The sequence below is a fragment of the Sciurus carolinensis genome, chromosome 1, assembly GCF_902686445.1.
Source record: "Sciurus carolinensis chromosome 1, mSciCar1.2, whole genome shotgun sequence".
In the NCBI taxonomy this organism is placed as follows: Eukaryota; Metazoa; Chordata; class Mammalia; order Rodentia; family Sciuridae; genus Sciurus; species Sciurus carolinensis.
The window spans coordinates 147,631,666-147,658,122 of NC_062213.1; the positions used below are offsets into that span (position 1 = coordinate 147,631,666).

At 38.6% G+C, this 26,457-nt stretch overlaps 1 protein-coding gene across 3 annotated transcripts in view; it reads right to left on the bottom strand.

Moving 5' to 3' along the window:
• Tnni3k (TNNI3 interacting kinase) overlaps window positions 1-26,457 on the bottom strand; it is a 281,569-nt gene that overhangs the window by 6,032 nt on the left and 249,080 nt on the right. The window contains exon 25 of one of the 3 annotated variants that reach the window (XM_047555371.1): window positions 18,023-18,164. The exons of the other annotated variants lie outside the window; for them this stretch is intronic. Coding sequence (XP_047411327.1) covers window positions 18,143-18,164 — 22 coding nt within the window. The 3' untranslated portion in view covers window positions 18,023-18,142. Of the gene's footprint in view, window positions 1-18,022; window positions 18,165-26,457 lie in introns of those variants that run through there. 3 annotated transcript variants of the gene reach the window in all.

Here is a 26,457-nt window from a genome sequence, read left to right on the forward strand (position 1 = left end):
CTCCATGACTGTGGTCAAGCTGCTCCCCCTGCTTAAATGTGTTACAGGAACATGGTGCTGTAATTAAAAATGAGCATTCTATAGCAGACTCCCTGAATTTGCATCCCAAGCCCACTACTTTTTACTCTATGCTCTTTGACAAGTTATTAACTGTTTTATGCCAGAGTTATACAACTTTAAAATGGGAATTGTGATAAGATTTAGCTAGTACCATTAATCATGTGAATTAAGAGTCAATACATTTAAAACACTGAACAGTTTTGGCATTTTGTAAATACTCAACAAATACTACCTGTATTTATCTTCAAGATCTAACTCACACTCAATGTATTCTTTGAAGACCTTTAGAAAACAGTCAGGATTAACCTTGTTCTCTTCCTTGACCTCCAGAACTTTGTGCTCCTACCACAGTGTTAATCTGAGTCTACCTAGGTATAGAATGATCTGCATTTGTGTGCTAGTGAGCCCCACTGCACAGGCAGCTCCTGGCTAACATCTTTGGATCCCCATCAATCTTAGTCAGTATTTGGTAAATAGCTAAGATAAAAGTATGTTAAATTAAATAAAATTAAGTTATTCTAAAATGCTCATTTAGAGAAGTCAAACTTTTCTGAAAGTTAATGTCAGTTCACACTGATTAATTCACTGAGCTTAAAAATGACTGCATCTTTGCCCTCACCTCCTTAAGCTATAAAGAATGCTATTTCTTAGAGGAAGACAATGATTAAAAAGAAGAAAAAGTATTGGTTTAAAGTATGACACAGTGTGATCTCAATAAGCATTTAATGGAAAGCTTTACTCAGTTCTTGGCAATAAAATGTTAACTCAGAATATGTTTTCCACAAAATAAAATTTTCCCTATTAATACATGCAATCTTTTTAACACTCTAGCTCTTCTTAAGAAATGTGCTATATGCTGTAGTCTTGGCAACAAGAAGATAATAGGGAATAAATATTTTATCACCAAAATGGCTATCTGGTTTCCTAGGAATAAAAGCCCATATCCATACTGCACTGTTTGTTCAGCTGCTGAATGCAATTACCTCCAGAAGACTTAACCTTCCTGCCCAAGAGATGCCAGTAGGCTGGCACAGGATGCTGTTCTAGGATGACAGGCAGATGGAAGTTGAGCACACCCAGTTCAAACAAAACAGAAGAAACCAGACCCTGGTCAATGGAACTAGTTGGAAGCAGAGCATGCCCAGGTCAAACAAAACAGAAGAAACCAGACCCTGGTCAATGGAATTAGTTGTTCTCAACCTATGTGCATTCAGACTTCAGCAAGAGTTTCACAGAAGCCTAGAGTTGAAGAGATATAGCAGGTCCTCTATTTTCTAAAGCTGTGGCCAGTAAAAATAAGGTGGTTCCAGGGATGCAGTTGCCCTGGGATTCAAAGAAAGTAAATATGAACTAATGGCAGGTAAGGAAAATGCTCATTTTTCAACATTGCTTGTCAACTACTTTGCCTTCTTTATTCTAACAGGATGATGTGTGCCACAGATAGGCATATATGTAAATGATACATAATTCTTTATGGATGATTTCATGTATATATTTTGCATGTGTGGAATGAAATTATCTCTTATAAGAAGTGAAGAAATCTTTAGATTGGATTTTTGCATACCGCTACATTTTATCGACATGCCTTATTTTAGTACTAAAATGTTTTCACTTTAGGCTAAACAATTCAGATTAGTTCTGTAATGTATATGTAGAGATAAATATAATCACTGACCATTGTCTCTTATAAAAGTGTACTAGGAAATGAACAATTTATCCAAAATGAAGAGCAGAAAACAAAATTCAAAAATATTTCCTGTCTCTGATTCCATTCTTTATGGGCATAGATGTCCTAGTAGACTGTTAACTAAGTCAGTTCACACCCAAATCCACAATACATGACCTGTAGTTCTGTGTAAGCATACCAATAAGGCTATTGCTTATGAGAATACACTGGCCTGCTTAAAAATGTTCACATTGTCTATGAGTGGACTCATAGACCTTGGGCAAAGACAGCAACTAAGATGTTCAAAGCTAAAGAAAATATGAGACCATGTTGGCTAAAATTAATGCAGAGATGACACTCATGGCAAGTGCATTAAGCCAAAAAACAAGTATCCATTAAGAAATAAGTTAGGATATATGTAAGATTACAAAAGAACTATGAAGAATGGGAAGAGTACTAGAAGACAAAACATAGGCAAATAGAGCCTACAAACTAAGGCAGTGATTGGATGCACGTTCTAGGCAAAGTTCCAAGAAAGAATGATTAAAATAGAGGTTCTCTGTGCTTCTTGAAAAAGTGCTATTTATTAGAAGCTACCACTAAAAAGAGAAGATCGTGTGGATTTGTTTTATTTATTTTTGGTAAAGGGGAAATCTATAGGCTAGAATGCACATCTGGATTCCAGAGGGTGCCAGACAGTATCTTGACTGCTTTGTGAGTAAAAGGAGGTCTGTGCCAGATGACAAGTGGTTAGATTGAGTTTGTACTATCTGAATATCCAGAATAGATCTGAGGTCTGTGTCAGCCTTTAAGGTGATAATCCAAAGGGTTAGGACTTTGGGAAGAATTAAAAGAAAGCACCACTTTTCTTAAAGTGAGAGGTGTCTGAAAAGAGATTGAGTTCTTCCAGAAAGGGTTTCTTTCCCATGCCTGGACGTGTTTAATTCGAGACTGAAGCACCTCTTGGCCTGAGGTACAGCAGAGACATCTAAGCAACCACCTGGAAGTTCCATGATGTGATGTTCCAGATCCCTCCATTTCTTATATTTTATGATTCTATGGAAGGCATTTGTGAGCTGTAGACTTTGAGAACTGGCTTTGGCATGGAAGGTTGAGTGAGATTACACAGTTCCCACTTAGGTAGGAGATTTTTATCTTCCTTATCTGAAGTGTATGACATTTGGCCAGAGCTGAAACTGATTTTCACACACATGCCACAGCATACCTGGCTACACATCACTGCTCTTACTGAGGGGTGGTGTTTGTGGCTTTTTGTCTAGATACATTTCATTTGAAATAGTAACTGAACTGTGCTCTATTCCTGAAGGAACCATCTCTTCTAGCGCTCCAGTTCACAAAAAGAACCACGCTGCCATCTAAGATGAAGCAGAGGAAAGTGTGGAGGAATCTCTTTCACATAAACCTATCATTAAGGATCTGAATGACAGTCTGTGTAAGGCTGGTACTGGGAAATCCAGAGCTGATACACAAAGGGTTTTTATAAAAGAAAATTTTGCAGAATATTCATGTTGTGATGCTTGAGAATGGGAGGGTCCCCTAAAATGAATGGTATAATATCTCTTTACCCAGTAGGGTGTACCATTAAGCAAGGCACAGAGAAATAAGAAAAATATTCTCTAAAAGACTGATGAACTCCGGTGCCATCTCCCCAGAGTAGTGGGACCAGCCAGTGTCACAATGAATCCAAATGGCCCCATTTAGAATCTCCAAAGCAGATAGTGTTGTGGCTTCCAAACTATAGCCTGCCAAATGCTTTTGGTATTGGAGCAATGGATCATGGTTTTGGCTGTGGGATTTCATGAATTCTCAGAATACTTGCTAGTGCCATAACTGCTTCTGACTGTATTACATTCCAAAGGAGACTTCAAATGGGCATATAGTCCAAAAGAAACTTCTTTAAAAAAAATTGCATTCTTGACAGTGTGGTTTTTGCAGACTTGGGAACTTTGATTTGATGAATTATAGCAGATATACACATTGTACATGGTTTCAAAGTAAAAGTGCAATTAAAACCAGTGAATAAAAATAAAGAGACCTGGAACATTTATGTTCCACCATAATGGAATATAATGGTTCCTTATACTTAAAAGAAGGCTTTATAACTTGTGCACACTTTTTCATTGATTAGCTTATAACATTTCTACAAAATCTCCTAAGGTATCTGGGAAGGTATTAATTTTACCTCCACTCTATGGGAATGGAAAGGTTCAGAAAGTTTGAGCAACTTGTATAAATCCTTACAGTTAGAAAGGGCAGAGTCAGAACTTGAACAAAATTCCATCAGCTTCAGTCCATTCTCTTTATACTAATACATTACATTTAGTAACATCATGTGTCAAAATACTGTTCTGTTATTTGGAGAACTCAATGAAGTAGTGACAAGTTACAGTTTGGGATCCTTTGTATATAAAGATGAACATCAAGTTCTTCATGGAGAAATGTTCCTTATCATCATAGCAAAACCTGAATCATCTTACTCATGTTTTCCTTTGTTTGCTCTCTTAAAAATTATACTTTCCTCTATCCAACAATTGCTAGCTTGTCTTCTTGCAGTGATCCCTAAAACATAGGCTACACCTAATAGGAAACTGTCTGAGATATTTATTATTCCCCTTAATTCTCTGATGTTGTTTAGAGTTTTCTAAGATGCATACATGAATTCATCTTCCTAAACTCAGACCTGACTCTGCTGAACCAAAAACCATTAGGTTACTAGTGTGATTAAAGAATTCAGGCAAAATTTTCTTCCATTTAAATCAGTCCAGTTAGTTTTTAGGCAGCTAACAATACCCTCAGGCTACCTGTACCCTGCAAGATTTAGCCATATGGACTTAGCAAAAAGCAATACCATCCAAGGCCTCACAGTTTTTCAAATATGTTTTGTTGTTTATTGGATCCTTTTGCCATCTGTCATCATGATGTAACCTACATAAAGAAGATCAGCACAAGGATCAATGCCACATATACCCCTATCCACTTCTTCAGTAGGAATATTCCAAGTTAGGAGTCATTTCTTTCACTCAAAAGGAAAGCCAAACAGATAACATCTAACCAGAATCTCAGTTCTTTGACATCCATCTAGGGAACTAATACAAAGAAAAGGTGAAAAACAAGCCTGCTGAAATACCCAATAAAGGTGTTTATACCATGAAAATAAACGCCTTGTCATAGAAAAGGCTACTAGAGTAGTCTGGATGATTCTTTTGGCATTTAGCTGAAAACAAATAGATCTATTTTAAGCAGGTTTGTCATAAAGGATAAATGCCTTTTTATGCTTTTAAATGTCTTTCTATGCAGCTCACCTTTCCTCTGGCCTAAAGAGCAAGACCACATTTCTATTAAAAATGGGAATACCTTTGGCCTAACTTTGAAACAGACCAACCATTCTCTTGGGAATAAGTTTTGCTAATTTATCAGTTAAGTTCAACATACTTATTTATTCATGACTTCATCCTGGCTGTTTTCAAAACATTATTTTGTTTTTGTCAATATTTCCTGCTTGAAAATGTCCTAAATTAAAACAAATTTATTGCTCCCATTATAGTGAATGGGTGATAGCCAAAGCATTTAATGGGGCCAAAGGTCAGTACAAAATATCTCTTTGAGGGAAATCAAACCCATCAGTTTTCTTCAGTGGCAAATGTCCCTAAGCTATAAAAGGACTGAAAGACTTGGCAGCTGGGTCATGGTTCTGTTTGAGCCATTAGGCAAATATCCAAGGTCTTAACTCCCCCATTTTTAAGGGAAAAAGCAATTAGGCAAAGAATTATGAATAAGAAAAAAAAATGCAGAGAAAACTTAAAGTGTGTGCTAATTCCTTGGCTCATAAATTATTAATGTGCTCAACGGTAACCTAACTACACCACCTCTCAATTTACCCACTAATTTAAGAAGGTATAAATGAATCAGTTGTACAAACCAGTAGGAGGTAGACTTTGCATGCCTTGACTGCTAAAACTGAGGATTATCCTTTACATATAGCAAAATCTTCACCTTTTGTATTATCATCCAAAACAAAGGAAAGATAAAGAATCACATTTCAAGCCAGGTACAGCAGCGCATGCTGGTAATCCCAGAGGCTTGGGAGGCTGAGACAGGAGGATCACAAGTTCAAAGCCAGCCTCACCATCAGTAAGGCACTAAGCAAATCAGTAAGACCCTGTCTCTAAATAAAAATACCAAATAGGGCTAGGGATGTGCCTTAGTGGTTGAGTGCCCCTGAGTTCAATGCCTGGTACCAAATGAAAAAAAAATAATAATAATAACATTCTAAATTTTAGAACTAAGAGTAGCAATGACAGTCAAAAAACATACTCTTTACTCCTCCATCTTTCTGCTTCTTATTTCACCAGGAAGGAAACTGAGGACTTGAGAAGTGAAATGACGTAGTTAAGTTCACACAACAAGGTTAAGGTGAGGTCAGGAATATAATCTGGCATTTTAAACATTAGTCTTCTTTGATGGCTTTTATTCTTATTTTTAAGAAGAAAAAGGAAACTGCAATTCATTGAATACCTGCCAGACTCTACCAAATGCTACTTTATAATCCTTATTACATTTATTTCACCTAAGAACCCATTTTACATATGAGAAAAAAGACTCCTTGTCCCAGATTATACAATTGTAATTCAAACCTAAGCCAGACAGTATAAAAATCTGCTCTTCCCAGTTAATCTTGTTGCCTCTGGAAAAAATTCCCAAATGTATTCCTGGGAACTTCTCTTTATCCCTTCTTCCAGGAGCTATGTTATATAGCAGCACATGGAAAGACCCAGGAAATCAAATGATGGGTGGTATTATGTAAAAGTTTTAAACCTTTCATTTTGAAACAATCTCAACAAATAGAAAAGATGTGACACGGGTACAACTTTGTTTCTTGCACCATTTGAAGAGAAGATGCCAACTGAATGTTGATTATTTCCCAAGTACTTTAATGGACAGTATTCCTAAAATAAAAACATTCTCCATCATACCCACAATACAACCACTGAATACTATCATCTATTCCCAGACCTAATTCAAGTTTTGCCAATTATCTCAATAATGGTCCTCACAGCAAAAGTTTCCAATTCAGAGTCACAAGTTGCATTTAGTTATCATGTTTCTTTACTCGCTTTCAATCTGGAACAATTTCTCAGTTTCTACTAGAATTTCATAACCTTGATATTTTTGAAGATGAGAAACCAGTAATTTTGCAGAATGCCTTTCAATTTGGTTTTATCTGAGGTTTCCTAATGATTAGATTTAAATCATGCATCTTTGGTAGGAAGTATCACAGGGATGACATTGTGTTCTTTTCACTGTATCCCATTCTATCCCATTCACATTTTGATTTGTACCATTATTGTGTTGTAATTTTTTTTTTTTTTTGTGCCAGTGGTACTCAATCACTGAGCCACATCCCCAGTCCTTTTTTTTTTTTTTTTTAATTTTGAGACAGGGTCTCACTAGGTTGCTTACAGTCTCACTAAATTGCTGAGGCTGGCTTGGAACATGTGATCTTCCTGCCTCAGACTCCTGAGCTCTTGGGATTACAGGCATGTGTCATTGTGCCTGGCCAGTGCCGTTAATTTTGATTACTTGGATTAAGATGGTGTCTGACAGCATCTCCACTATAAAATTACTCTTCTTTTCTCTACAAAAATAAAAGTATGTTGTGGGGAGTTACTTGCATCTATATGAACATCTCCCACCCTAACCAAATTCATTTATTTAGATGTATATGGATTTACAGTTACTATTTTATTCAATGGATTATAATGTTACTGCCCTTTCTTTTGATGTCCAAATTATCTCAAGTTGGCCATCTGAAGTACCTTCAGGCTGTCTCTTTGACATGTAGCTATCTTTCTTTGTACCTTTTACTTTCTGGCACAAAACGTTTCTGGTTTATTTTCCTGGTTTGTACATTTCTTGTCCCAACCCTGAAGACTGCCATTTCCCAAAGTGCCTTGTTTCCTTTTGGTAGATAACAGTATCTAGAAATTGAGATCCAAGTATTGAATGTGCCCCTTGCTGGTGATGTGCTGCAGCTTATAGGTCCCTTCACAAACAGGCAAAGCTGAAGAAGAGGCATGAGTGTTCACATATGCAGAGACACTTTGGACTTTCCATCTCTTGGTCAAACTATAAATCTACACCTACATTTCCAATTCTAATCCAACATCACAGGGTTCATTCTAGTTTTCTCCCTTTCCATATTTATAGCACCCTTTTTGATAGAGGTAAACCTGGTCCCAATGTCATTAATGCATTTGTTTGTTTAATCACTGCCCTTGAATGGGCAAATCTCCTGTTCCTGTTGCACACTCCCACAGTAACCCCCTACTCTCCCTTGTCCCACTTGGGCTCCAATACTCCATACCCATTGAAAGACTTCCTTACCCTCTTATGTTCCCACACTTCTGGCCTATTCTCTCTCTGACTGTTCCAAGTGGGTGCCCTCTTCACTTGCCTTGAGATTCAACACTCAGCACTGAGCTGTGCTCTTTCCTCACCCTGCCAGGTTCCTAACCTTGGCACTGGGTTTCTTGCCTACATACGTGTCCTTTTCATCATCCTTGTGCTCAAATTTCCCCACACTGGTCACCATCCTACGAAGATGTCCTTCTGACCCTTCATTGAGCTACAGTGTCCACCACACTGTGTGGACATCCTCATCATCATACTTGGGCTCTGATACCCCATGTTAGGTCCCTGCTTCCACCCCACCTCCGTGGATACCCTCCTTCCCAGGTATGGACTCCGACCTTCTGCCACAGGAGTTCCTTTCTCCCCACACCTGGGTTCTAGCTTGTGACAGAACAGTAACAACTTCCTGTGGAAACATTTCTTCCTCTCACTCTGGTTCTGACATCCTATGCCAGGCAGTGCCAATCACTGCTGCCCACCTCTTCACGGACATTCTTCACATTCTACTTGGACTATATCATCCTGCTGTACATTCAGTGGGAAGTCAGCCTTGCTCAACCCTGTCTAAACCATTCAGGAATAGAAGGGAAAAGAAGAGAAGAGTAACAAGATGAATTTGTTAAAATGTTAATTAGATGGTGCCACACCCCTGATTCAAATCCCTCAGTGATTGCCGAACACAAGAGGTATAACAGCCTATCACTTTGTCCTGGCTGACAAAGCCCTCATGGCCTCCCCTTGCCTCCTAGCACTCTCTCAAATCTACTCACCATGATGGCTTTCTATTTCCCCTTTATTCATGCCTTAGAAGCTCTGCACTTACTTTTTAGCTCTGATGAATGTTTTCTAGGGTCTTCCTATGGCCCATCTACTTTTGCCACTCATGACCCCATCTATACTTGCCTCCCAGTCACTCTGGATCTCATCAACCTGTTTTAATTGTTTGCATAGTGCACATCACCACTAAGTTTTCTTGCATATTTATTGTGTGTCTCCTGAGTAAGCAGTTACTTGGTGCTATGTCTGTGTGCCTTGACCTACTTAAGCATTCACCTTCAGAAGTTTCTCTATACGCTCATGGTTTTCTGGGTCTCTGTTTGTAAAAGGGACAGAGCAGAGCTAATTCTCCCTCTCACCCACCCAGATGACCTGCAATCAATTACAAATAGAAATCAGTGGATAAATACTCCATTTTTCTCATTCCTTTTGGAAAAATTCTCAGGCATATTTCAAACCTTTACAGGGTACAAAATGGGAGTAAGTTTCAGCTGGCCACCTCAATGACTAACTTATTAAAATACCTCATATGTACTTCCTTCCTTCCTTTTCCATTTCCTGAATTCTAAGGATTGCATCCCAGAAGAGCAACTTACACCCAAATTCTTGCCTCATGGAATGTTTTTGAAGGAATCAAAACTAAGGTGGCCTTCCTCTTCCAACTAAAAGGTAATTTGCATGAGAACAGGAATGCACTTACTTTTCTTTTATACTAGTAAATCATGACCCTTGTTATGGTTTAAATGTGGTATCCCCTAAAAGCTCACATGTGAGACAATGCAAGAAGATTTGGAGGAGAAATGATTGGGTTATAGCCTTAACCTAGTCAGTGAATTAAAGTGGCAACTGAAGGCAAATGGGGAGTGGCTGGGGGAAGTCTTTCACTGGGTGCGTGGCTATGGATATATTTGTATCCGGCAAGTGGAGTTCTCTCTCTCTGCTTCCCAATCACTATGTGAGCTGCTTCCTTCTGCCACACTCTTCCACCATGATGTCCAGCTTCACCTGGAGCCCCAAGGAATGGAGCCAGCCTTCTATGGACTAAGACCTCTGATGAACCCTAAATAAATCTTTCCTCATCTACAGTTGTTCTGATTGGGTTCTTTAGTCACACCAGTGAAAAAAACTGACTAAAACAACCCTTTAGTGCTTAAACTAATTGTCTTATAATAGGTACCTGAAATATATGTGGATTAAATGAATGAATGAATGAATTATTCTTCTACTACAAATTTATTCATATATTTATTTATCTCTGATTCTTTCCAAAATAGTTTGTGGTGATTGACCAACCTCCTTCCATTTCTTTAGCCACCATTTAAGAAAGAGCTGTATTCCCACAATTGTTACGTGCTTTAGAGCTGTGATTTCTGCAGATGGTTTCTTACTCTAATTCCTTTGCTCAGTCCTTCCATCCTGCATATGATTTCCAGGAAAAATCTGAGAATTATCCTCATTACAGTATCATCAGACATCCAATGGTCTTCAGTGCATTCTCACAGATACAAAGGTGAAAGAGAGGAGAATGAAAAGCCTCCCTTCAAGCTGCAGCTCTCCTGTGATGGAGGCAATGGCCATATGGAGGAAGACAGAACCCCAGTGCCCCAGCTATTTGCTCTCATCAATTTATCTCACAAGGCAGTGAATTGTATTCATCTGTGTCTACATCTGTACTGTAATTCTTCATAAGAAGCCTGCTATATCAGTCTGGCTGCCTGGGACCTCACATAGGACCTGATACTGACTGAAATAGTGTTTTAATCAGCTTTTTCACTGCTGAGATTAAAGAACCTGACCAGAACAATTGTAGAGGAGGAAAGATTTATTTGAGGACTCATGATTTCAGAGGTCTTAGTTCATAGAAGGCCAGCTCCATTCCTCGGGGCTCAAGGTGAGGCTGAACACTCTGGTGGAAGAGTGTGGCAGAGGGAAGCAGCTCACATCATGGTGCTTAGGAAATAGAAAGAGATCTCCACTCTCCAAATACAGAATATACACCCCATCACCATGCCCCCAATGAACGAACCACTCAGTTAATCCCATCAGGGAAGAGTTCATCAATTAGGTTGTGGCTCTAATCCAATCATTTCTCCTCCAAATCTTCTTGCATTGTCTCACATGTGAGCTTTTGGAGGACACCTCACAATCAAACCATGACAAGTAGATACTTTGGCTTGAGGGTAGTCTCCACATTTTTCAGTGGGGAATATCAATTTCCAATCTACACAGTTTCAGGGCTAAGTTACTTGGTACAAAGTGGATTTTATGCTTCTAGAGCAAGGGTTCAGAAAACTTTTCCTGTAAAGGGAAAGGTAGTAAATATTTAAGGCTTTCAAGCCGTATGGTCTCTGCTGCAACTACTGCTGTTATGGTGCAAAAGTACACACAGACCATATTTCAAAAAAAGCAGTGTGACTGGGTTCTGATAAAACTTGACCAAAGCAGACAGGGGTATAGATTTGACCCATGGACCATAGTGTACCAACCTCTCATCTAGAGCAGTGGATACATCCTATACATGCTGCACTCCTAAACTTTAACCATTGGACCAAACAATGCAGTATCGAAGAAGGAAGGATCTACACTCAACTCCCACTTCCATAATTTATTATGGAAGAGGAATGTTAAAAAATAAAGTACATAAGCTGGTAGAAAAACAAAAGGAATACAAAATTTACTTATTTTTTAATGTTTACCATATAGTAGACATAAGCAAATAGTATTCTCATCTTAACTCTCATTGCAACTCTTTTAAGAGAGTGACATTTTTGCTTTCATTCTCTACAAGAGAAATCTGACATTTGGAGGGCTCAACTAAGTTGCCCCAGGTCACAAGGTTTGCAAGTGGTAGAACTTGAATTTGAACTTGGGTCCACCTCATCCCAAGCTTTTAACCACTTCTTTGCACTAATGGCTGCTGGGTGGTTAACATAAATAAAAATCACAACACCAATTTTATTGATGGAAGATAAAAGCAGGAACTAGATAGGAGCCTACAGAGCAATACATATTCTTTTCCCCTTTTGGATTGAGGAAAGTTCAAAGGCCATCTTTGTTGATTTTAGATCTCTGGGCTCCTTTGTGTGAATTCAGATCCCTGCAAGAAATTCCATGTTCCTTTGTTCTTTATGACAGGCCAGTCTGAATGGAAAGGTTTTTAAACTCCCTAAACTCTTTGAACATGCAGAACATTGATCTTCACAAACCATTTGAAACACCCTAAGGAGGTTACAAAATTACAAGCAATGTTTTTTTTTTTTTTGTTTTGTTTTGTTTTGTTTTGTTTTAAGCGAATGTATACCAAACCTCTGGGACCTTTTGCCTCATCACACAATACCAAAGCTTTCCTCCCCTCCTCTGTGTATTCTTTGCTGTCAGATCCTGAATAACAAAATGGCATTATGTTGCTGGGGTGCCTCATGGAAAAAGCTCTTCTCCTGCCAGTAATGTGGGGCTCTTGCCCCGCTCTGGTGTGCTGTGCTGTGTTGTTGCTTTGAATCCTGGGGCAAGCTAGGGTTTGACATTTCCCGCTGAGCCACCTACTGCGCCTGCCTTCAGGCTTGGCAGGAACATGACCGGATTCTGTAAGAAGTGCTCTGTGGCCTTCTGCACAGCTAGACCTCCATGGTCACTTTTATATTGGTATTTATTAAACCTTGATATGTGGCACACCAGAAAGTCTACTCCATCCGAACAGGAGTCCTGCTTTATTATTTATCTCCGTATCCTTGGTATTCGGGGTCTGGCAGAGAGCTTACCTATTTTAAAAATGACTTTGGCCTGAGCTCCTAGTCATTTCTCTAGTCTCATCTTTTGGCTCCAATGCTCTGTGCAGGTTGGCCAATTGGTTATGAATACGGGGTCTCAGGCAGCCTGAGTACCTCCACTTTCTACCTGTTGCCCTTGAGCTGGTGACTTCATCTTCTTGCACCTCACTTTCCTCTTGTGCACCTTGTCAAGTATAGTAACAGTACCCATTATGTGCAGGTTAGAGGAGATGATGCCCATGGCAAGTGCTTAGAGGAATGCCTGACCCATGTCAGCCATTTCATTTTTGTCATTATTATTCTCATAACCATTTCTCCTACAGCGTTCATTCTGTCTCCTTTTCCTCCGGATAATGCTACTCATCTTTCAGGTCTCATCTTCCCTCCTGCATAATACCTGGTTAGGTGCCCTCCATAGTGTGTTCTTAAGAACACGGTTTTATTGTTATTTCTTCAAGTGCCTGCCTAGCTCAAAGCTCCAAGTAAATAAAATATTTGTTAAATAGTAGAATGAGTAGACAGTACATTTAAAAGCAAATTAATTGAATACCTTTCCTTCCGGGCTCAAAATATCTCAGCTGGGATGATCCTTCCAGAAAGAAGTCTAATCATGTCACTTCTCTGCCCAAACACTGGCATCTCAGAATCAGTTAACACCCATCCTGCCATGGCCCGCCTCCTCCATGGTCTGGCTTCCTGGCTATCATCTCTGAATCCACAGACATGATTTCATCTCAAGGAATTTTCACTTGTGTCCCCACACCCTAGAACACTCCTCTCTGGGGCCTGTGGTTTTCCTGTTCACATCTTTGATCAAATGTTATCTTCTAGGTGAGACTTTACTGAACATACTATTTAAATTACAAACCACATTTCCTTCTGTCTTCTCTATGCCCCATCTTTGCTTTAATATACTATGTAATTTAAAACATTACATCGCTCCCTTCCCACACTAGAACAAAAGCTCCACAAGATAGGTCATCATCTTTTTGTTATATTTGTTGTTGTGCTATCTGCAGACTCTAGAAGTTTAAGCCCCAAACAATATTTGCTAAATAAATGAAATAAAAAATGACTATAGCCCCAGAACTAAGGAACATGGAAAATCTTTTATGAGCTTCATTTCAGTAGAGATTTATATGGCCTTTTGCCAATGCATTTTCCCCTACAGTTTTTGAATAGGAAGGGGTTGTGTGGAGACCCCAGAGAGTTACCACTTGACCTTACCCCAGCTCAGGTCACAGAGAGTGGGACTATAAAAATGCCATAGAGTCCATATGATGTCAGAGGAAGAGAGCCTGTACCTTGCTATTGGAAGGACAAAGCCCCCTCTCCTTCTGGCAGGCCCAGAGATGCATTCCCCGCTGCATGTTTTAAAATACCCAACAGACTCTTCCAAATGCTATCAAATATTTTTGTTCACAATTACCACACAGTCACCATGTGTTGCACAGACATGTCACAGAGAATTTGCTGGAGTCTTTGTGGACACTGTCACAAAAACTACTTGACTGTGAGTGTGGCCAGCCACACTTAGGTTGTAGCTACATACCAATGCTTTGCAAAATACACTTCTCTGGTGAAAACAAGAATGCTTTGGAATTGTGGTTTGATGCAATTGCCTTGTTCTCTTAGGTATGTCACCTACAGAGTATAGAAAAACACAACTATCACTCTCATAATTCAATGATACATTCCTTTACATAGTCATAGGTTTCATGGAAACATTAACTGGGATAAATTCTATAAAAACACCTTCGAAGTCATCAATAACAACATTTCATATACAATTTCTAATTTAATCTTATCAGCAACCATGTGAGATTGGTACATATTGTTATTTTCCATGAGAAAACTGAAGGACAGACAGGTCAAGCAATTTGCCCAAGGTCACCTGACTAGGAAGAGGAAAGAGAAAGATCAGAGGGAACCCACATTACAGCTCATTGTTTTATCACTCAGTGGTGTTGCCATGTTACAGAAACCCTTGTGATCTGCTGCCATGAATGCATAGGGTTCTTCCTTCTCATTAGTAATGTGGATTTTCAATTTCCAGTGGACAATTGGGCTTGGAATTAGAAATTCAAACTTCCGATCATGAACCTCTTGAAGCTGTGGATCATGCAGTGTTGGATTTTATGTGTTCACAGTCTAATCTTGAATTTCCTCTACAGGCAAAGTTTCCATTAAAGCCAGGGACTACAGTAAAAAGACAATGGATTTTGGACCTAAGAAAAGCATGAATTTTAATCTATATCTGAGTAACAATCAATATTCCAATCAGAAAATGAATAGTGTTAACTGGGTTTACTTCCTTAGAAATTACACACACGCATGTGTATGTACCTACACATACATTTTAGAGACTAGTACAACAACCACTTGCATTTTTTTAAAATGGAAAAGAGACAGATTCTCTCTTTTTCATGCTACTTTTTAAATGTATAAAACCCTCAGGATTCTGTCTTCTATGCCGAGCTGGGAGAATTAGTCATGCAACTCGTACTACAAATTTCCCCAAGCATCACTCTGGAAGTACCTCTTGGTCTACCTTTTAATGTGAGATGCTGAACTCAAAGGAAATTGTGTCTGGGGACTGGGTAATCCGAGCTGCAGCAGGTTCCCATAGGAACGCCAGGCACTCGCCTTCCTTTATTTATGCACATTTGCAGCAGCTGCCTTCTTTGGATTCCGGTTCTTAGCAAGTGCAAGCAGCAGCTCCGAGAGCAGAACTGCCCTAAATGTCTCTCTTTGAAGCTCTTGAGTCCACAGCCTTCTATTTGTGTCTGGCCCCGATTCATCACGAGCCTGAATGCTTCACCTGCTATATTGAGTTTCCAATAGAGCCTGAACCAGATTTTTTTTTTTTTTTTTTTTTTTAAGAATAATCCCTGCCAGTGAATCTCAGCATGGAGCTTTGGAAAAGTGAGAAGGTTAGGAAATAAGACTGATAGTAATTATTTCCTGCCATCCATCATTGGAGGGATATTGATATACATATCTCCTTCGTGCGGATTTCTTTTGCTCTACCTGAGATTCAGCTGTGGGTTTAGAAGATTAACAGCAGTTGGATGCAGACGCAGAATCACTAAGCTTGGAGGAGTTGTGATTCATAGCAGAAATGGCATTGTGAATAGACTAGCACAGGTTTTAAAGAAATTCTGACTTATTCTCAGGGATCAAAACAGTTAAGTAGAAATACCTAGAAATATTCACTCACTCATTTATTCATCATGTATTTCATTTATTAGAGCCTGTGCCTCTCATCAAAAAATTTATCATACTTTAATGAAATGGTCTATTCACTAACTCTGTGAAGACAGGGACTGGGTCCATCTCGCTGATCACTGTGTCCCTGTTTCTGGAATACCGTGGGGATTTAGCAATCATTTGCTAGACCAGGAAGGAAGAAAGAAAATGGGAAAGGGTTTATGTAAATAGTAGCATTTAATTTATATATGTATATATATATATATATACACACATATATGTAAAAACACATACATAATACATACATGTGTATATGTGATAAAGTAAGAACTTATTGTACTAAAATGTATATTTCATAAAATAGTTAACATTTATTGAGCAGTAACTATGTGCCAGACATTGCTTCATTTAATCCCCATAATAATGATGAAGTACTATTTTTTTCATATATTCCTCACTCTATGGAAAAGGAAGCAAATAGAAAGAGGTGAATTAACTTGGGCAAAATTGCATAAAGCAAATGGCAATCCCAGAATATGAACCAGCCAGTCTGATTGCGAGGGCATGCTCTTAGTCAGTAAATATTACACACCATCTCCATAAATATCCAATTTCAGTTCTGTAGACTCTTACGGTGCTGGAGAGAGAGCGTTATCTGACAAAGATGGAGCTTAGGGTTGAACTGTTGCTCAAAGGAGAGATATCTGTCAGAACACAGATCAGATAGGGCAGCTGAAGCCCAGAGAAGGTATGTGTGTGTGCTCCACCAATAGGATTCCTACAATGCCACCAGGGCCCTGGGGCCTACTCAGTCTTCTCTGTAGTCCTACTCTCAGATTGCCACCACTCACGATTAAGGAATTAAAGCCCAAGCAAATCACCCCAAGGTGGGATCAGTTCCACTTGTCTTCTCCAGGTCTAAGTTTAGTGAGGGGCTTTCCTGCCTTTTGTTAGCCTGCCTTCAAGTTCCCCCTGCCCTCAGCTTCAGCTGTGTAGATATGCTACAACCCAGAAAGGACTGCCTTACTTGTCATGCCAAAGGCACAAGACACAAGTACCTCACAATATGCTCCAAGCTTTCCTCCCTTTTATCTTCTTACAAGACATCAGTTTCTTAGAAATAGGAAGAAAAAAAATAAAGTGCCATTTAAAGAGCCATTGAGTTTTTTATTGTTTTGAAGTCATGAGACATGAATTGTGACACCATAGGAAAGGACCAAGGGAAGTCAAAGCAGACAAGCAAGGATTTAGGTAGGAAAAGCCGGAGCCAGAGTCTGTGATGAGAGGCCAATGGATGGATGGAGCAAGTCTACCCCTTTCTGGGAGAAAGAAGAAGCACTGTCTGAAGGTCCAGAGATAAGGTTTTGTGAAGTCACAGAGAGAATTGAGGGACTAAGGAAGAAAGCTGGTGGCAATAATGAAATGACCTCAAATTTTGCAGAAAAGTAGGAGGCAAGGTCACTTGAATTCTGCAAGTGTATTTAAATGTTATGCATTTAAAATTTCACACTAAAGGTTCCACTTCAATTTTGAAAAACTCAATGGTCATTTATAACTAAAGCATAGGTTACAAGCATTTCACAATACAGTGGTAAACATTAGGAACATGAACTTTTGGTTTATCTTAGCTGTAATATATGCTCATTGCAGACAACTAGCATTAGGAAAACTCAACATATGAAATTGAAATTTCTTTTAAAGATATATTCTGCAGGATTATTTCATTAAACCATTTATTTTAAAGAAACTCCTAGAAGTTTCCTTCCCTATTATTCTAGATTTCCTATTATTTTAATTTTGAAAAATAAATTTAAGGGTTTTTAAAAATTGTACCTTAAAACAAAAAGTAGTTAGTTTTAAATTGAAGATTAAATACTTCCTCAAAGAGTGCATATTTGTAAAAGGTGTTTTAAAGTGCACCCTTTACATATGGAAAATAAATTATATAAAGGAAAAAGGTAAAACTGATATATTAATACAATATTTTTAAACTAAAAAAAAAAGATACTATTCTGAACACCATTTATAATGGATTACTGACAATATGTTCCTGAAATAGACTTCAGTAAAACACAGAAACCATAAATAGAGTTATGATTAGTAGAAGCCACTAAGATCTCTGAGTGATGTATGAGCTGCATGGTCACGTTAACAAGGGGGCATTTTCAGGGTAGGGGAGAAACAGAGGTCCTTGAGATAAGATCTTCCCCTCAGAGGAGAGTAAGCATCTCTAGTTGTCTTTACATTGGTTCCTAAAGGAAAAGAGGAAGAAAGAAATGCTGTGGAAATCTCATAAATCACAAGAATAAACAAGGGAAAAATGGTAAGAGGTTATGTGGAAATAGGAAATAAATTAAACAAGAAGGCAGAACTCTTCTCAATTTTTATTCATGACCTAATAATTCTAGCCACTCAGACCAAATAGTGGACTCTCACATCTAACTCCTGCACTCAGTTAATCAGCAAACTCTTTCCATCTATTCTGGTGGGCCATTATCTCCCAATATCTATTGACTTCTTTTTGGTTTCTATTTGTCTCAGTGAGTAACCTCCTCTTTTGCCCTCTGACTTTTAAGGACTCTTCAGAGAGCTTCCAGATTCATCTCCTCAAAGCAGTACTCCGGCTAGGTCACCACTTGCTCAAAAACTTTGTTGAACACTGGAAGATTATTATAGTAGGTATCACCTTGAGCAGTGGTTCTCACAGTGTGGCCCTGGACCATCAGTTTCAGCATTCCCTGGGAGGAAGTTTTAGCACAGCTTCCAAGTCAGAAACTCTGGGAATGGGCTCAAGTGACCTTTCTTAAGAGACCTTCCAGTTGCTTCTGATGTTTTCTAAATTTTGAGAACGACTGGCTTTGTGATTGAGACATGAACTCTGGCTTCAGATGACCTAGTCTCAAATCCTTTTTCTGTTTCCCACTGCATTTCTTATATGAGTTACTTTCTAAGTGTCAGTTTTCCCATATTTTAAATGGGGTATAATAGAGGCTGCCATTGTGAGCCATACATTGCAGATCATACATAATGCTCATCACACAGCTACACATATGCAGCCTTCCCTAAAGATCACTATCTGTTGTCATTGAAGGCCACTCTGACTCTAAATTACTTTCCATAGGCTGGCTCAAAAGACCCATTACCAATTCCTGTGTAGGTCTTGCACCACTAGCACTGTTTCCTGTTCATATTGTGGACTCAACTGTTTGATATATGAATCATTGAGGAGTGACATTCAGAAATTTTGGTGCTGAGAATGGAACCCAGGGCCTCACATATACAAGGCTAGTGTTCTAACACTAAGCTACAACCCCAACCCCAGAAAATTCTTAATAGTAATTAAGTGCCATAGGGAGACAGCTTAATTTGAAATTGAATGGAATGAAAATTCTAATGAATGTTAATGAGGCATTGATTTACTCTCTGACCCGAGAAAACCAGTTGTCTTTTATTTCCATCTGTAAAATGGGATTAATAACATTAACCTTCTGTAAAAGAATTACCCTTACAGATAAAATACACCTAGAAAGTACCCCCGGGTGTTGAGAATGGTTCCTGTGACAAATAATAATGACTAGCACCTGCCAAAATAGGGAACAAACTATAATTTCCATCAACAGAACTGGTGAAAAAAGATGTTTTTATTTTCTTTTGAACTGTTATCAGTGTTTCCTTGTAATTCTGCCCATGGGAACACATACTGTAAATATTTCTTTTAGACTTCTGACACATTTGGAGAGAGGTTGCTAGAGAAAATATCTATTGAGTGGTTAACCACTACAGAGATAATTTTTGGGATTTGTCAATGAGGATGCTTCATCAATATAGACTATTCTAACACTGGAAAATTCTAGCAGTAATCAGTCTTAGGTTGTTGTAAGCGATGGGGGGATTACGTGGCTTTATGAAGACACAGTCATTATTACTCCTGGAGAAATGAAGTGTTTGAATTAGTGATGGGAAATATAAAATGCCATATCTGTATATAAAGTAGATATTATGGTTGTCACTTTTAACATGTAATACTCCCATGACAACATTGTAACTGATTTCTTCTGCAATTAGGTACCCTTCCCCTCTCTAGGTCACCCTCAGGAAAGCTATGGAAATGATTTTCCTATATGAAAGATGGTAGTGCCTAGTTTTCAGACCTCCTTTATTTTCAGAATTTAGAAAAGTATTTGGAAATTAGGACATTCCTTCCAATCCCAGCAAATAAGATTGAAAAGATGAGTGAATAAAATAAATGGGCAGTAGCATTCACTGACTAGTCCCTTACATTAGTCAGTTTGCCTTTCTGGCTAATGGAAATTTCAGAACAAAAAGAAATGACCAGATATTTTAATCAATTGGAAATACCAAAGTTATTATTAATAAATATATAGGTAATTTAAACTTCAGTCTCATCCTTAGTCCAGTTGCAGCTCAAAGATCCCAAGAGAATGACTTCAGCATTAAGTACCCTCTTTTTCATCTTCTACAGTGAGGTTCCTAAAGACATTAGTTCTCCCCTCTCCACTCACATCCACAAAGGCAAATATCAGAATATTGAGGGGAAAAGGGACAATAAACTGACTCCATGGGCATTAGGTTGGTATTGGTAAGTATGGTCCTTTTAACAACTGAAGATTTCCTGTCTAGAGAAACAGCCAATCGAGGCAAAGCTTCTGAAGATAAAAACCTCAGACTTGGCTTAGATTCCATCCTACCTATTTTTTGACTTACTTGAATCTCCTTCTCAGATTTAGCTTATTTATTCCTATTGGTGTACAGTCTCCCGCCCTCACCTGTTATGTCTGACCCCCTTCAAACCTTGATACCCTCAGTTTGACTACATCAGATGTCAGTCACCTGCCCAACGTGAGTTATGTCTGATCTCAATAATTTCCTGCTCTAACTAGGTTATGCCTCTTGTATAAGTAGATGGCAACAGCAGCTAAGAGAGAAACTTAGTTAAACATCACACTTTCTTCCAGTGTCCATGTGTGTGGGCATTATAAAATGTCAGAAGTTCACCACAGTTTTAGTTGGTTAGATATTTGTTTTCTCAGAAGGCACTAACAAAAATGATTTTCGAACCTCTTACTGACTTAGGATGGATTTTCTATACAATCCCAAATGATGAAGGTAAAATAACATGTGACTATTTACCCTCATAAAGGGGCCAACCTAACATTTAGTCTGAAGTCTTCTTCCCAGGTTCTAGAAAACTCTAGCGTCCTTTGTATTAGTCTTCTGGGGTTACCAAAATATAGTTACAGGAGTGGGATAGCTTCAAACAAAACGTGCTTATTCTCTCTCAGTTCCAAGAGATAGAAGTCTAAAATTAAGGTGTGGGTAGGACTGGTTCCTTTTGAAGTCTCCGAGAAGCAGTCTGTTCCATGCCTGTCTACTATCTTCCAGTGATGGCGGCCCTCCTTGATACTCGGACTAGAGACACATCTCCCATGTCTCTACCTCCACTGTCCTCACAGAACATTCTCCTGGGCATCTCCTTCTGATTCTTATAAGAACATAAATTTATATTGAATTAAAGGCCCACTCTACTCCAGTATAACCTCCAGTGAATTTATTACACCAACAACAACCCTGTTTCCAAATAAAGTCACATTTCTGAAGTAGTGGAGTATAGGACTTCAACATATATTTTTGGGGGGACACAGTTCAACTCATGACACCTCTTCACATTTTTACCATAACCTTGACCTTGTTTTCTTTTGGGAGTGTTAGGGGTACCAGGGATTGAACCCAGGGGTGCTTAACCACTGAGCTACATCCCCAACCCTTTTTAAAAAATTTTAAGACAGGGTCTCACTTGGCTTTCAACTTGCAATCCTCCTACCTTAGCTTCCCAAGCTACTGGGATTACAGGTGTGTGCCACTGTGTCTTGTTTTGACCTTGTTTTCATCATGAGTTCCAAACATAATTTCTTATGCTGTCCTGAAAAGAGCATACATGGGCTTTGGGTTTAGATAAAATGAGTTCCACCCCAGCTTGCCCACTTATTACCTCAGAGTATAATTCCTAACTGTTTTGAATAGTCTTTCCTCCTTCAAAATGGAGATAGTATGTACCTTGTAGGTACATAGGAATATTTAATAAGATTTATATATAATATATATATATATATATATACACACACATATATATGCATAGCAAGTTCTTACTAAGTTCTATTGAGAATTCTCTTCCTCAATGAATGATTGTTAGATTGCAGAAAGGTAGCAATTTCTATTAAAATGAATCTTTCCGTCAATGTTCTCCTTATATTTAAATTCTTCCTCTTAATAATGAGCAATTCAGTGCAAGTGTACAGTCACACCAATTGCTGAAAGATCATAAAGCCCTTTCAGTTTGTCAGCTTGTGAACCTCTGACAAATAGATAAGTTGTAGGAAAATGCTTTAAAACAATTGCTCCTGGCGTTTTGGTCAGAATGCATTTATTAGACCATATCTCATACTTTCTTGTAAAAATAAACAAGGGCATAAATGATCTGGCCTTAAATGCTCTATAAAACCTGCATTTCAGTATTCTGGTCTATGATTCATAAAAAAAAATCTTCTATTTTGATGTGCTGGGGAATATCTGGATCTGTAAACTTTGAAAAGCCTTTGAATTGAAAAACATGGTTATCATGTGCTATGTGACAATCTTTTCAAGGGAGGGAGAGGTAGGCACTGCATCAGTAAAGATAGCTTTACTCAATTAATTATTGGGAGATTATTTACTCCAATAGTAAGACAATGGTCTGTCAGCACTGGATGCATCTGATTTTTGAAGATGTGACTGTGGCTTCTGAAATCTTTAAAGATTCATCTGAAATATGCTTTCAGGTCTCCTTTTTGTGAAACTTTGACAGGATAATAGAATTAGATTTGCTGAATTTCACTAAACTGTAAAGTAATGTGTCATCAGCTTCACTTACTTTTCAAAAAATATTTCTCTCTGGTAATGCTCATCAATCTAGTTTTTCAACCCCTAAACATGAAACTCTGAAACAAAAAGGATGACTCCATCAGTTACGCAAGTGACAAGATGTTAAACAGTTAGGACTCCCACATCGTAGCACCAGCTGCCTCTGGATAATGCACTTAGTTAGGCTCGGATTAGAGACAGGGGAAGGAGGAAGGAGAAGAAAGAAGAAAGGAAAGGGAACTACATCCACAGTGAGAATGCAGGACTCTTTGCAGATGCGGTAGACCCTGAGGAAGATATACCTACTTCACAAAACTTTTCTCCCAAGGGATTGTTGCAGGTAGTCTTCACCGTCAGAATCTCAACGCCTAACAATGCTTCTGTCTCACTTTTCCCAGCACTTTCTCTGATAAAAGCATTCTGGTGTGCTGCATTAAAATTATTTGTTCATCCAGGGGAGGGATGGCATCAGCACATTCCTAAATCCCAAAATAACTGCACAATAAATGCTAGTTGAGTGAATGAACTATAAAAGCATACATACGCAAGCAAATAATTCCTCATCTCAGGCACTCTGCTGTGATCTTGGGCCAAATAGGATGTACCAAGCAAGCATTTTGCTTTGTTGATTCCATCACCAAAATCCTTTGAAAAGCCTTTGTTAATAGTCTAAAACTAGCACCAATTTTATAGAGCCACAAGAGTCTGTTTTCTTCTTGAGGTGTCTTGTCATGAAAAATATGGATAACAGAAGGCATATATGATTTTCCAGTGAATCATTTACCTGGGTGAGAGGCATAAAAAGCCAACTTGGGGTGCTTACACTACATCTTGTCATTAGGTTTGTTAAAGAGATGCTGTCCTGGTGAATCGAGGCGTGCTGCAGGGGTGTCCATGAAACACAGTATGAAGCTCTCAACAGCGAAGAAAGAATACTGTAAACAGCACCCTGTCAGTGGTAGGTGTTCATTCCTTCATTCAGAGAACTTTTGGTGAGTAATACCCATGTGACCAATGTTATTTTTGGCACTAAATGATGGAGGCAGATGGGGTGGTGTGGGAGTGGAGATGCAGATAAAGAAGAATAGGCATATGGCTGAGATGCTGGGCAGTTAATTCAATAGATCTCAAATTCATCATCCACCTTTCAATGTAGAGAGTAACAAATTACAAACTGGGAAACCTTTGTGTAAATTAATTTATTTTCTCTTTCCATGAACGATGCATCTCTTATTTCCCTTTCCTTTCCATTTAAAGAGACAGACTCATAAATAAGTGATCATATGTATGGTGCCATCACTACAAGATAGGCTGAATGCCAAGAGCAACCCCTGTCATGTTGCCTGGTTTTGTGTATTTCCAGGCGCCAATCTTGGGTTCAAGAGGCACCTCAGCTGTGTTCATGTCACTCATTCCATTTGCATGGTCACATTTTTTTTCTATCTTCAAGTCTACCTAAGTCCTTGCGATGACCCATTCCAAACACAGCTGCAGAGGCATCATGCTCATTTATGGTCACTTGAGTTTTGAGTCATGCCCTGGTGCAATTCTAAGGAAGACTATGGGTTATTGTAACCAGTGCCACCCGGATCCTTCCATGCTCACTACCTGGGTAAAGATTCTCAGGTCTCAGTGGCTGGAGGGGAAGAGGCATAAGGAAAGTTTTTCTCTGCCTTCCAGTTTTCATTGAATGACCTCACTTGTCTCCATATTCTTCCCTTATGTCTACTTTTGTTCTTTTTAAATCTCCATACTTAACTTCTACTCGGGCCACTCCCAACCTTTGCTGTCCTCCATGTATGTCACATAGATTCCCATCTCCCTGCCTTTGATCTTGCTGCTTCCTTTTCCTACTATGCCCTTTTTCCTTCTCTGCTTATTTAAATGTTTCCAGATTCATGTTAAACAGCACTGCCTTTGGGAAGCCTCCCCCAAGCCTTCCCATACTATCAGGGTATCCTATGCCTGGCTCAGTACTTCCCTCTCATGTTTGCTTCTCTGACCTCCTCACTAGACTACAAATGCCCCCAGGACTGGGGAGATGTCTAATCCACCATGTATTTCCAAGCTGTACTACAGGATATGGCACATAGTAGATGCTTAATGAATGTTAGGTGAATGCACATATATCCAGGGAAACACCCTCAAGGAGGAGCAACAGGATCAGGTAAGTGAAGGGTTAGAGAAATGAGGGGAAATGATCCATTTCGTTTTTCTCATCTGTAAGTAAAATATTGATAATTCCTTAAATAAAGAAAATACGGGTGATACAAAGAGGGTTGAAAGAAAAGAATCTCTTTAGTTGGCCAAGAGTGTTTATGTCAGACTAACCATCAAAACACTGGGAGGGGAATGTCTCCGGATAGGGTCAGACATAGCACTGCGCACCAAGTCAGAGCTCAGCACACATTTGTATTAGTTGATTAATTTTATGAACTTTCCAATTCCAAGCCATATTTAAACTTCGTATACTGTTCAGGTTCATATGAACTTTGTTTACTGTTCAAGTTCATGATTGATCTTTGTGCTAAAGATCTCAGGAAGTAAAAATCAGGAAATAATGTAGTTAAACTTCCGTTAAGTCATCTTTAACTCAGAATTCTCCATCCTTTAGAAAACAAAAATAGCCAAGGAATAATCAAGTAACAAAAAACTTGTTTATAAAATTGAAAACCAGATCTCTCAATATCATAAAGGAGTTCCTAGGTACTCCTTTCCTAGGAGTTCCTTAGCACATGTGGTATGTCAAAAACAACCAAACATGTTACCATGCTGTTTTGTCATCAGTTATTATTTATTCTATAATCCCATAATTTATTTTCCTCTATGTTGATCTAATAAAATATTAATGTAAGTAAGAGTATAAGGTTCATCTTGCCCTGAATGATAAAAGGCAATTTTTAAAATAGAATGAAAAATATTAATGTGTTTGAAACCAGTACCTTTAGATGTGTTCTTAAGCATTTTAAATCTTCTCCATATTTTATGTAGTACTCTAGCTTTTAGCAGGCATATCCACAATTAACTACAGGTTTTCTTTTCAGGGATTATAGAGAAAAACTGAAATCCCCAAAAGTCATTTCTCCCAATTTCTGTCACTCTCACGTGAGTAGCTGCTGTGTAGAAACATCCAGAAACCCATACATTAAACAAAATGGCAACTTGACTGAGGATGGGTGATCATTGTTGAATCTGACAATCAGGTAGTAGGAAAAAAAAATTGAGGAAAGGCTATGAGAAATTTATGGGTAAAGCTGCTATTTAATGAGGAAAAAGGAGGTCCCCCTATTTCAAAGAGAATGAGTGATAAGAAGAGGAGAGTGCTGGGAGGATCCCACATTCATGCAGGCACAAGCTTTCTTTCCTCAGCCTCAGAAAGGAATTTATCTGTTTCTGAGAAGAAGTATGAAATAGGAGACATTTATCGTTAGCTTAAAACAAAACAACCCACATTTCCAGGGATGATATTAAGTACTCGATAAGTATTTTCTGTAGTCCTTGAACAAATCAGACAAGGTAACAACATGATCCCTGTTTTAATAAACCAAGGCCCACGTACACACTGCTCTTAGGAGGCACAAGTGGGATTTAAGCACAGGTATTTCTGCCGGGATGTGCTTCCAATAC